This window comes from Suillus subaureus (assembly GCF_016647635.1).
Source record: "Suillus subaureus strain MN1 chromosome Unknown BJ212scaffold_31, whole genome shotgun sequence".
NCBI lineage: Eukaryota > Fungi > Basidiomycota > Agaricomycetes > Boletales > Suillaceae > Suillus > Suillus subaureus.
Window position 1 is genome coordinate 283134 of NW_024538587.1, and position 13231 is coordinate 296364.

General features: G+C 47.8%; 3 protein-coding genes across 3 annotated transcripts; all 3 read left to right on the forward strand.

Moving 5' to 3' along the window:
* Nucleotides 1-258: 258 nt before the first annotated feature.
* On the forward strand, nucleotides 259-1081 carry BJ212DRAFT_1466191 (uncharacterized protein; the record flags this gene model as incomplete). Its single annotated transcript, XM_041338973.1, has 2 exons — nucleotides 259-609; nucleotides 653-1081. The coding sequence occupies 2 exons, from the start codon at nucleotides 259-261 to the stop codon at nucleotides 1079-1081; spliced, it is 780 nt and encodes a 259-aa protein (XP_041189686.1).
* A 5936-nt stretch (nucleotides 1082-7017) lies between these two features.
* On the forward strand, nucleotides 7018-7460 carry BJ212DRAFT_574933 (uncharacterized protein). The gene is made up of 3 exons (XM_041343555.1): nucleotides 7018-7192; nucleotides 7248-7312; nucleotides 7370-7460. Exons 1-3 carry the CDS (start codon nucleotides 7103-7105, stop codon nucleotides 7383-7385), a joined length of 171 nt encoding a protein of 56 aa, XP_041189687.1. The 5' UTR covers nucleotides 7018-7102; the 3' UTR covers nucleotides 7386-7460.
* Nucleotides 7461-8674: 1214 nt separating this feature from the next.
* On the forward strand, nucleotides 8675-9890 carry BJ212DRAFT_1278631 (ricin B-like lectin; the record flags this gene model as incomplete). Its single annotated transcript, XM_041331443.1, has 4 exons — nucleotides 8675-8765; nucleotides 8829-8866; nucleotides 8930-9102; nucleotides 9761-9890. 4 exons carry the CDS (start codon nucleotides 8675-8677, stop codon nucleotides 9888-9890), a joined length of 432 nt encoding a protein of 143 aa, XP_041189688.1.
* Between the last annotated feature and the right edge of the window lie 3341 nt (nucleotides 9891-13231).

Below are 13231 nucleotides of genomic sequence, written 5' to 3' on the forward strand. Positions count from 1 at the left end.
ATTCCAGGGTTCAAGAGCCTACTCTAACTGCAAGTTACGCAACTAGTGCTGAAGGTAAGTTCCAATTGATTACATGTTCGCCGTCTCATCTAATACCCTCATTTCTATTCAAAGACTATAGATTCTGATTCAGAAACTGAAAGCTCCGATTCCGAGTCTCTGCAAGCGGTTTTGACGTCCACAAGCTCAGTTTCGACGATTGGAGGCTCCGATTCCAAGTCTCTGCAAGTTGTTTCGACGACTGCAAGCTTAGATTCCATGTCTCTGCAGGCAGTTTCGACGTCCGCGAGCTCAGATTCCAAATCTCTGCAGGAAGTTTCAACAACCGGAGGCTTTGATTCCAAGTCTCTGCAGGCAGTTTCGACAACTGGCGGCTTCGATTCCAGGTCTCTGCAGGAAGTTTCGACAACTAGAAGCTCCAATTCTAACTCCCTGCAGGCAGTTTCGATAGCTGGAGGCTTCGACTCCAATTCTCTGCAGGAAGTTTCGACAACTGGAAACTCCAATTCCAACTCCCTGCAGGCAGTTTCGACAACTGGAGACTTCGACTCCAGGTCTCTGCAGGAAGTTTCGACAACTGGAAACTCCAATTCCAACTCCCTGCAGGCAGTTTCGACAACCGGAGACTTCAGTTCCAGGTCTCTGCAGGAAGTTTCGACAACTGGAAAGCTCCACTTCTAACTCCCTGCAGGCAGTTTCGACAACTGGAGACTTCGACTCCAGGTCTCTGCAGGAAGTTTCGACAACTGGAAACTCCAATTCCAACTCCCTGCAGGCAGTTTCGACAACCGGAGACTTCAGTTCCAGGTCTCTGCAGGAAGTTTCGACAACTGGAAGCTCCAATTCCAACTCCCTGCAGGCAGTTTCGACAACTGGAGGCTTCGATTCCAGGTCTCTGCAGGCAGCTTTGACGACCGCAAGTTCCGCTTCCAAGTCTCAGCAATCGTCTTCGACTGTCCAGTCTGTGTGGGATGAGCAATCCGTTTCCCGGACTGAACAATGTATTGCTACATCGGAACAATCTGTTAACAAGTTGGAGCAGTCTTTTATCAAGTCTAAGCGAGCTTTTTCAAAGGTATGATTTCATCCTTCGCTTGTATGGCGCTATTTGAGTTTTGTTCATGCAGAAACTTGTCATTACCACGCATGAGCTCCTCGCTATCACCAAGACCATCCGTACTGCATCCATCAGAGGGGACTTGTTCACCGCTGAAAAGGTCCTTACTCAGGAGATCGCTGCCGACGCCAAGAACTTTGCCTCGTATGCCAACCGCTCTTTCATTATGGCACGCAAATTCAACTGGGAAAATGCGCTTCAGGATGCAAACAAGGTGACAACGATCAATCACGCCCTGGTTAAAATTTCGCTGACTTCGATGGTCACATAGTCCCTTGCCATACGGTCGTCGTTGGCTGGTTATATCGCCAAAGGTATCGCCCTCTGTGGAAAACAGCTTGTCGAGGACGCCAGGACAGCCTTTGACCTGGCGTTTACGTTCACGCACGGAAATATGGACGCCACTGTGTTCCTTTACTTAATCAAGGCAGGTTGATCTGTTCATCTTGCGTACTCCGCGCTTCACAATGTGTTTCAGGCTGTTGCGCTCTTCAATGCTAACAGGCACAAAGAGTCAATGCTGCGTGTGGAGCAGCTGTCTGCAGATCCTTCTGCAGATCCCCTCGCTTGTGGTGTCGTGGTGGTGAGTCTCGTATTTGCAATCACACTTATGTTCGTCTGCTGAGTGATGGGTCTGTGCTTCGTGCATCAGGCGAGTCTGCGAGTTCAATTAGGAACCATTGCCTTCAATGGCGCGCATCATAGTGAGGCTATCGAGCACTTCACTGCCGCTGTCAAGGCTAGCACTTTCTTGGCTAAATCCACCGCTCCTGCTGCCTGTGAGGCTTTCACTGTGGTACGTTTAATATGATATCATCGGAAAACTCACCCGCGCTCAACTGCGCCTGTTTTACAGCTCTTCGGATGGGACATTGTGTCGTTGTGGGAAACCTCCAACAAGAAACTGATCCTTGCGCTCCTTGGGGCTGGCAAGCTTGGAGAAGCCTTCGAATCGTACCGTTTCGCGATGAACGCAAGTGACGAAGCTACGAAGACCAGCTTACATTCTTGGGTCTTGAGTGAGTCTTGCCAGTAATGCACACCTATGCTACGGTGCTAAACCTTTTGTCACGCAGCTCTCTCGTTGTGATGAATGGTTCTCAGTACTCCAGACTAAGGCGCGAGCCACTCCGAATGCGTCATTGATGTGTGATACTCTTCACATCCGACATTATCGATTACATTTCCTTATGCTTTAGAACTTTCTTTCTATCCCTATGTCACACTATCCTTTGTACTTGATGCTTTGATGTCGCTTCCCTTATAGCGTTTCACCTAACCACGTTCGTTACGCTCGTTGTTCACTGCCTTCAATCCTTTGTCTCTATCTACCTCCTTCCTTCCTTCATCTATGCTCATTTCGGTCGTTGAGCCAGCCCAGTACTGTCTTATTTCTTTGCATAATCGTATTCAGTGTTTTTCCCGCTCCAAGTACGTCTGAAAACCTCAAGAAACATCTGTCTTTATCGCTTGTCTGAGTCGTCACTCGTTTTCGTTTTTACAATGCTTCCCTCCACCCCACTGGCCGTCCCACTATTCATCATAAGTCCTACGACAACCTGTTTGTTCAACGTGCACCTTTCTTCAATTTCTTCACGTTCAATGTCTAGACACTTCGATCTATCTGCATCAATCCAAACTGATCGTCGACCGAACAATTCCTTCACAAACTCGCTGGTTATCCAAAGGTCTACCACACGAGAAAGTTTCAATCTGAGAATAAGTACATATATGTCCAATTGTCTCGTCCTCTTTACCTGATGTTACCCTTGGAACCAGGAATACACGATACACCATCATCTTCTGGACTCCTTGCCGGGTAGTTATTTACGGCAGTGAATTGCAGACGGGTACTCTCTACCACCTCCCTCGTCTTGCATTCGCCCTTCATAAACCCACCAATTCCTGGATAACGATATCAATGATAAGTGATAGTGCCGAATGGGATAACACTACCAGATGAAGACTTGGGTTGTGATATGCTAGAAATAGACACCGACTAATCTGACCTGATCACCCACCCGAACCAGAATAGCACGAGTCGAAGCCATTTCGACAACATGTGCCCACGATCCCTCCGCTCGTCGTGGTGGCTGTGTAGTTTCAAACGCAGAGTTGTTTTGTACATAGTAATGTTGTCAAGAATCTGAACATCCGAGTCGGGCGATGAATCGTAATTTTGTTGAGGTGAAGTACTCGCGCTTGTTTCCGATGATGCAATGACTCATGCTAAAGAGTAACCTACACTAATAAATGCAATAAATCCGTGTATGAATACCGTCTGTGTAGCTGAGCCTACATAGTCACCACAAACTACATCATGGCCAGGTATACTATTGCGAACACCCTGCAATGGTACAAGGATTGCCGGGGGATTGGTATGCAGCCCACTGTAAGCTCAGTCAGACATGATACGAGTCGTACGTCCTTACTTGTATATAGACAAAGGCGGCCAGGAATCCGATCTTCCAAACTCTTCTAAAATAGTCCACATAAGGCCACACACGTTGTGCTTACACGAGTAGTCTTGAATGTCGCGCCCATAGCGTGCCTTAGCACAACTACGTAGGTACCACTCGGAGCATCGGTTCAACCATGAACGTGTGGCCTATTTATTGATGATATTTTGGCTGCTTACGGGGAGGTCATGTACGATACAGGTAATTTTCGCAAGTATGAACTTTGTTTGACATGCCCTGCCCTTGGCTGCAGGGTTGCTGCATCGGCAGCACAATGGATGAGGACCTCGCTATAAAAATCACATAGCTTTGATGCGAAAGGGGCTAAAGACGCACCAGAAGCAAATAAAGAAGGTACATCTTGCGTAATGAAGGATCAAGAATCTTCAATGAATGTATTACGATCGTCTTCCAGAATGTCGCGAACATTTTGCGGTAATGAAAAGGTGACGATATACTGGGAACATAACAAGAAATGCATACCGTACGATTCGCATCAGTGGACAGAACGGGGTAAAATGTCACATTGAGGTGGCATTGTGTCTCGCCGAATGGGCTCATTGTCAGATCGAAGTAAATATCTGACGCAACATTAAGCAAGAAATGCGTACCATGAGACTGGCACCAGTGGACAGAACGGGGTAAAATGTCACATTGAGGTGGCATTGTGTCTCGCAGGATGGGCTCAACGTCAGATTCGAAAGTATAAAAAAACTAAATGATCTGTGACGCAACATTGAAGGATGTCTCAAGGGCGCAATACCGCAAGGCTGTGCGCTAATGACAATCGATGCACACAAACACCGACATATGACATGAGCGGACAGCAGGTAAGAAAATCGAACAACGGACCTGGATGCAAGAGACAGTCGCTAACTAACACGCCGGATCCTGCCTTGGACTTTGCATTTTACCCATCTTTAACTCCGAAAAGGCCCATCAATGATAGCAGAGTTAGAACAGTTGATCGTATACAAATCCGCACATCATAGCGAAAGGTGTACACACCTGTAGCACCGATCCCATAGGAGATGAAAAGGAGCCCCGCAACTATGAAATCTCCTGAAAGAACATTGCAGGGAGCTGAAGTTCACATGTCACCGGGCGGGTGACTGTCTATAGCCTGAGTGTTGTTCGAATAAGCATGTGGTGTTGTGTTCCCACGTACCTGAAATGTGTCAAGCATAGTCCCAAAGCCGCTGATCGGTCAGAATTAAATTCCTGTAAGCAAGCTGTATTGACGACATAAAGTAGGCATTTGCCGTCGGTGACGTCGATCCCCCGGGCGTCGACCATGTCTTGCCCCACCATTGAGATGGAAGACATTGCAACAATCATACCAGACGATGTGACTCATGCGAGGTCATACTGGCAAGGTGAACGGTGTTGTGCAACTGCCCAACGAACAATGGCGTGTCATCGCATATTCAATCGAAAGACGGCTCACTGCGGTCGTGGGACCTGGAGGTGATGACTGACGAGGTCCAAACGGCAGCACTGTCGCAAGCGGAAGCAATAGTGGGGCAGTGAAGTTGTGGGATGTGGAGACAGGAAAGGGAAAGGCCATCATCAAATGGGCACATTGAGCGGCCTGAGAGTGTGTTGGCAGTGTGCTGGAGTCCGAATGCTGAACGAGTCGCGAGCGGATCCAACGACGGGACAGAAAGAGTATGGGATATCTATATCAAGAGCGGTGAAACAGTCCTGGAAATCAAGACCAGCCTGGGCACGAGTGGTCGACAACAGTGATATACTCACCCGACTCAACAAAATTTGCGACGAGCGGAGAAAGCGAGAATACCTGGCATGCAAAGACAGACGAACTGCTCACAACACCCAGCTTGGCTTGGACGCGTCAACTAGTGTACGGTCAAATAAAGGGGTGCTAATTTACACCTGTTAATTTACACCTGTGAATTAGGGCTGATCAGCATGTGAATCTCGGACGGGCATTTTGGGGTGTGAATTAGGGTGAATTAGTTAGAATCAGGCGTCTCCATGATGGTGAATCTGTGAATCTGTGAATCTCGCAAAATATCTACACTGGCTAGGCCATTAAATGAACCACATTCTCAACCATGAACTGTGAAACGAGAAATAAACTACAGCTACTATCTCTTTATTTCCAAAATCTCCCCGAAACCATTCCTTATGCGGACCCTTCGATCACGCAGTATGGCTTCGACTTCTTTGCCTTGGATGACGAGAAGATCGAGGATTACGGTCCCATCGGCGCACTGAACCGCGAACTCGAAGTGCGCATGGGTCAGCGTGACAAAGGTCCTATTTCATTTAAAGAACGTGGACCTAGCCTCAATGCTGTGACCAATGTGCTTGGTGGCTACTTGGATCAGTACCACGAGTCTCCAGAGACAGTACTTCTTGTCAAATGGGTGGACGACCTTACCATAGCAGCAGCAGCAGCTGCATTCGAATCTGCCGGCATTCCATCCTGCCGAAGATTTGCCTCCCGCTGGTCGAATGCCTCCTCTACCTGAAGCGAGAACAGTGGACTCGGACTTGGACTCGGAAGATGAGTTTGACGATGGCGCAGATTGGTTGGATGGTCCAGCTGCTCCTTCACAGTTTAAGACAGCGGAAAAAGACTCGTTTGTGCTTGCAGCATCCAGCGGTATCGATTTACGCGCACCCCACCTGCGTGAACTGCTCGGTTCAATCGGAAAACAACCTGCGCACCCGGGTTCCGGACCAACAAAGAAGGCTGCCGCTAAAAACCTGTCCTCGTCCGTCCCCGACCCTTCTGCTTGGGACGAGTGGAAATAATTCACCCTAATTTACCCTAATTCACAGTACATTTGACCTAATTCACCTGTAAATTAGCGTTGATTTACAGACCTGTTAATTTACTGTAATTCACGCTGGTGAATCTGAAGCCTCTGGGCGCATTGTTAATTTACCCTGTGAATCTCGGACAGTTCCTAATTGACCGTACACTAGCGTCAACAAAGAAACTACGTTATATTGCCTAATTAAGTTATTCGACACAGCCACTTCAGAGATCGCTATCCAATTGTCTCAGAACAACCGTCTCCCCTCCTCAGTGTGAGTGCCAATCGGTTGATAAAACAGCGCGTTTCTGGAATCTCGACACAAACCTCCCAGTCGGACTTCCTCCGGTACAACGAGAGAGTTGAATGCGCAGCCCTTCCTGTTGATGGAACAGTGCTAGTCACTGGCAATGACAAAGGATATTCGGGCTATTCTCGAAAAAGTTGCCCTTGAAGACCTATTGCCTATTCAAAATGTGAGTTTAACTCTTCAGTAGAGGCCACTTTAGCTGAATCTCCTATTCGCAGCTCACAGCTGAAAAGTCGTTAACAAACGTACGTCCCGCGAGCTTATTTTTTCGATGAATATAACTAATACGGGTGCTCAAAATTCTAGGCAGATCATATGTAATGTTCAGCTCAGCTTGAGGATACCCGTCCGCCCATGCAGGGGTACATAATAGACGATACCCCAGATAGTGTTCACGTGGGTCCGTCTCGTCATCATCCCAACAACGATGAGATACGCAACTCCAACAACCTTCAAGGCAAAATTTTATTTTTCATCATACCGTAGTCTCGCAGTTGCTGCAGTACAGGACAAAGGGGTATGTCTTTCTTGCGTATCTTTCTACTCACTGCGGTCCGACATTTTCTCTGCAGGCATATGTTGCTCCGCCACCGCCGCCACTGAGGGTTCATTCAGAACGTATCCAGAAACTTAAATGGTGAGTTTATACTGTGTTGTTGTTTTTCTGTCACGCCTCTCCTGCTACTGATCACAGTCATTGCACTACATAGAGAGCCATTATCTCATCACTGTATGGGCAGGTAATATAGGGGATGCATGACCTGAGGCGAAACACGGTCACCCAGGCACCTCGACATTCACACCAGGTGCAGCAGGCTCGCATTCACGTCCTATCATCACCCACACGGTGGTCCCGTTTCTACTTATTTGTGTACTGCATACCCGTTTGATACGCAGATTCGTAGAGACACGGCACACGGACAAATCTCAAGACGAAGCTACTTAATCGGATATGTAATCGACATTCCAAGGTCGTCGGTAGAGGACATCTTGCTCTCAGACTCTGAAACATTGCTTTAAAGACAGGTCGCTTGGATTTCATAGTACAGTGCAACGAATGTCTACACGAGCGAAGGAGAGAATGCTCCTTCACTTTCATTCTTTTTGAAATGTTCCTCTGGTTAGCAAATCTTATCTAGTACGATGCATTGTCTCACTCACACCGCAGGCAGCTTCAAGGTTTGCAGGTACCTTCGGTGCCTATAACTCATGATTGCAGCAGCATGATCGAGCAGTCCTCCTGGCGACACAATTGACCTTTTGTAACATTTGAAATGCGCATTTGAAAGGAACGAAAATGCTCATTGCGCACGCAGGGCATGACCTCGTCAGTGCTCAGGGGCTCAACTATGGCAGATCGTTGATAATGTGCGTCATACTATAACCTTTCCAGTCCGGTAAACTTTGACTTTGGTAATTCTTGATGTTATTTCTCTCGTGATTAATTCACCATTCAGTGTGACCAAACCATCCGACGACTATGCCCCACATCAGCGACGATAGTAGTAACAACGAACAGGTACAACAGCCGTTTGCGAAACACTAGGCCAGTCCTAAACAAAGAAAACATAAGTCGGCAAGAAGTTAAATCAAATTCCAATCGCAATCAATCGCATTCATACCACTGTAGAACGTTACATGCACAGAAATTCGTGGTTCCTGATCGAACATTGCAATTCAAATAAACGCCATCCCGTTTTATTTTTGACGACCGGTGCAAACGGCTATACCAACGAAGGAAAGATAGAGTGCTAACAAAAGAATGACAGGAGACGTGATGGCGCACGCGAAGAGATAATGAGACATGAGAAAAAGGAAAGATCCTTTCGATGTGAATGCAACGAAAACTTTGAGCGAGTAAGGTATGCACCGGGTACGGGAACTCGGAAATGTTATGGGCCGAGATACATGTTTAAGTTTGACATATCCTCCAGGCAAGTACTTGGCATAAGTACAAGTGTTCAACTTGAAGCTAACAGCATTCTTAGCACGCACTACAATGATTCGCATCGAGAACCAACACACATACAGCTTGAAAAACTCTTATGGAAGCACTGCTGTTGACCTCTCGGGTGGTGATAATTACTCCAGTAAGCATATCATTCTCGCTTTTAGGAAAATCCCAAGCCAGTGCTAATATTGCCTTAACTTAGTCATCGGTTATCACCCCCACGATGGTTCCAACCAGGCGGTAATGCGCTTACTTGTCATCCCACTGCGGACAGGTCGTACTGACTAGCTTTTCGGTTCTTAGTGGATCTTCCAGCAGGATGGCGACCAGAACGGATGGTTCATAAAGTCATTGCGCTCTGGAAAATATCTTGGGGTTGAAGGCTGCCCCAATGATGGCAGTGCGGTTGTTGTTGTTTCGAACCCCTTTAAGTGGGATGTCAAAGACTCCGACCTTGAAAACGCTAAAGGCATTAGGTGTGCATGTCTTTCATACCGTGCATGTCTGGTCGTGATTTTTTATTTGGCAGGATATTGGCCCATGGCACCAATTTTAGCTTAGACCTCAAGGACGGAAGTTCGGCAAATCACACGGAAGTTCGGCTTCGGTGCAGCTGGCATGGCTCCAATCAGATTTGGGTACTTACCGAGCGGGTCTCCATTGAGGATCAGCACACTTACAGCCTCAGAAATCGTCAGGGAGGCACTGCTATCGACCTCTCGGGTGGTGATAACCACACCAGTAAACATTAACCTCACTCCAGGCCACAGGGGTATCGCTAATATTGCATACACATAGTCATTGGTTATTATCCCCATGATGGTTCCAACCAGGCGGTAATTTATAATCCCGTCAGGGACAGGCCATGTGTTAACTAGCTTCTTGGTTTGCAGTGGATCTTCCAGCGTGATGGTGACCAGAACGGCTGGTTTATCAAGTCTTCCCGCTCTGGACAATACCTTGGAATTGAAGGCAACGCCTATAACGGCACCAGGGTCGTCGCTGTTCCGTCCCCTTTCAAGTGGGATGTCAAAGTCTCTGACGTCGAAGGTGTCCATGGCATTAGGTACGCATAACTTTCATATGGTGGTGCATGTCTGGTCGTGAATTTATGTCGTTGTTTTTGTTCGGCAGGATATTGGTCCACGGCACTAATTTTAGCTTAGACCTTGACTACGGAAATTCGGCAAACCACACGAAAGTTCAGATTTGGGGCAGCTGGCCTGGCGCCAATCAAATTTGGGGACTTGTCGAGCGTCAATGACCACGGAAGGAATGCAAGATAGAACAGCTTCATCTGGTGTGTAGTTGTTTGACAAGTAGTGATATGTTTTTTGGAGTAGTGTGTCTATGTCTAATATGTTGCACGTGTATAAGTTGTACTAAGCTCGGATAAGGTTGTGAGCGTCATGTCTGTGGTGGGTATACGAATGAGAGAGTGCAATGCTGTGGTAAATGAATTGGCACTGCAACTCGTGTAAACTTTATCTCCACTATACACATACTTATAAAAGCACCTAGTAAGTAATGGATATTAGAGAGACGGTTTAATTTGATTGTCTGTGGTAACACACTGCAATTAAAAGGAAGCATTGATCGCGGTCTACAGGTCCTGATCTCTGGGTCGTCTGTATGACCATCACATGGGTCTATCACACGAGAAAGTTTTAATCTGAGAATAGGTATATGTCCACCTGAACGTTACTCTCGGAACCGGGAATACACGATACACCATCGTATTTTGGACTCCTTGCCAGGTAGTTATTTGCGCCAGCGAATGGCAGACGGGTACTCTTGCAATTCCACCACCTCCCTCATCTTGCGTTAGCCCTTCACAGACCCACCAATTCTGGATAACGATACCAGTAGTAAGTGATAGTGGCCGAACGGGATAACACTCCTAGATGAAGACTGGGGTTTGTGATATGCTGGAAATAGACACACGGCGACTGATCGCCCGCCCGAACCGGAATAGAACGACTAGAAGCCCTTTGGCCAAACTTCCTTCAAATTAAACATCCACCATCCCAACTTACGGTTTGTCTCTCTCATCGGTGCAGCGGTGTGAACGCGCATTAACATTGGTGGCTCTCGTGAGTAATACTTTGGACTGTTCTACCAGACGATGTCGAGCATTCGTTCACTAGCGGATCCTAGCAAAGATCTCCTACAGATCTCCGAGGACGTCGGTATACATAGTCCCAAAGCCGACCTTGGTCAGAATTAAAATCCTGTAAGCAAGTTGTCTCGTAAACAATGCCTGGCACGCCTGTATTGAGGACATGAAGTAGCCCCGGAGACTCACCAGCCATCACCAGATAACACGTCCTAACCAAAAGACCGCACCACATTTCTCGTGCATACATAGTTCACGACCTGCCGTCGTTGACGACGTTGATACGCTGGGCGCCGACCACATCTTCCCCCACCATCGAGATAGAAGACATTGCAGAAATAATACCATACAAGACGATGCGAGGCCATATCGAATATGTAAGAGATGTTATGCACCTGCCTGACGAACGACGACGTATCATCACATGTTCATATGACGGCTCACTCCGACTATGGGACCTGGAGAGCGGGAAACAGATCGGCGATGACTGGCGAGATGGTGTGGTTAAAGTAAGGGTGGTCATAATAGCATTGTCTCCAGATGGCAGCACTGTGGCAAGCGGGTGTGATGGTGGGACGGTGAGGTTGTGGGATGTCAAGACAGGAAATGTCATTGACAGACGGACTGACTCGGAGCATACCGAAAGTGTGTTGTCGGTGTGCTAGAGTGCAGATGGTGATCGAGTTGTGAGTGGATCCTTGGACGGGACAGCAAGAGTATGTGATGTCAAGAGCGGCGAAACAGTCTTGGATCCAATGTTGACCGAGAACCTGTGGGTGTCAGCGGCGATATACTCACCCGACTCAACCAAATTTGCGATGGTGGGATCCAGCAGAGTACAAATCTGGGATGGCGAAACGAGAGAATTGCTCAAGACAGGCGAATTGCTCACAACACTCTAATACGATTATTGCGTTAAGAGCTTGGCCTGGACATCAGATAGAAAGAAGTTTATCTCCGTTTTAAATGGCCTAATTAGGATATTCGACACTGCCACTTGGGACTAGATCGCCATCCTCCAGGGTCACACAGACTTTGTCAACGCCATCACCTTGTTTCAGAACGACCGCTTCCTTGCAAATGATACAGCGCGTCTGTGGAACCTCGACACAAACCTCCCAGTCGGATCTCCCCCTCCAGCACAAAGGGAGAGTGACGCGCTTAGCCCTTTCCACCTATGGAAAAGTGCCAGCCACTGGTAGTGGCGATGTTGTTTGCGCATGGGACATTCACGCTATTCTCAAAAAAGCTGGCCTTGAAGACCTATCAATCACTGGTACTAATATTGTGGGTGTTAGCATATCACCAACTCTCTCACTGACCATGTTTGCTGCTCAAACAGAACCTCAAGCGAGCCAGGAATAGAGCGCACCCCCCGCTCCCCGCTCAGTGACAACTCATTTTTGGAGGTACGTGATGTGTTTCCAAGTCTTCTCATCCATTAAATAACAGTAGCATTCCAGGCTGATACCACGCGATGTCACCATGAATTTTGGGGTGTCGATGAACTTTCACCACGGTTTTTTGACGGCATGGAAGCCGATGATGATGTGCGTCATCGGTATTTCTGTTAATGAGTTCGTATTCAGACCTCTGTGTTCTCAGTCCTCCCCAACGGGTGGTGCCCACCCTCACTCTTCTGCAAGTGCATTCCTCGCTCGCCTTGCCTCGCTTCTCTGCCGCTTTCGACCCAACAATGCTGAAGCGACCGGACTCCCCCAACCCCAAACGCCTTCGGTGTTACATCCGCGGGTGCTCCTGGGCCATCTGTCCTCATTCTTCCATCGCTCTCCGCCCCGAAATGATGGAGCAAACGAACTTCAGCAACCCTCCACACCTTCAGGGTTAGATCTACACGCTCTCTTCGCTCGTCTGTCCCCACTTTTGCCCCGCTCACCACACGACGAAGGAACCGAACCTCATTCCACAACGTCTTTGAGTTCACGTCCAGATGCACTCATTGATCTCTTGTCCTCACTCTTCCGCTCTCGACCTCGCGCCGGCGAAGAAATCGAACTCTCGCAACGCACAATGCGTCTTCGTGTTGTCGAAGTACCTGCAATGCGGGACAGGGAGGTATGTCCTTCTCCGGTATGCGACAGAAGTCCTCGTGATCGGTATTCAACGATAAGCACATGGATGGCTGGCCAGGTGTACTGCAACACACCGGAGGAACCATGGTAAAATTATACCGAACGAAGACACGACATGATAAGCAGGTAGTAGGAAGTCAGCACGCAGGCTAGCTTGGGCGAACAGAGTGATCTTACCCACGATACACATTACATATATCACTCAGTCGTTGAAAAAATTTTCTTGGAGTGGTCAAACGACATTGCTGTACTTACTGAATCTGATGTACAACATCAGCACTGGAGAACTGATTCATCTATGAGTTCGAAAATCTTAAGAGACAAGACGACTGACCCAGTTCATAGAGTAACAAAGCGGGGTACTCGAAGATGTTATTCCTCCCGCATAGGAAAAAA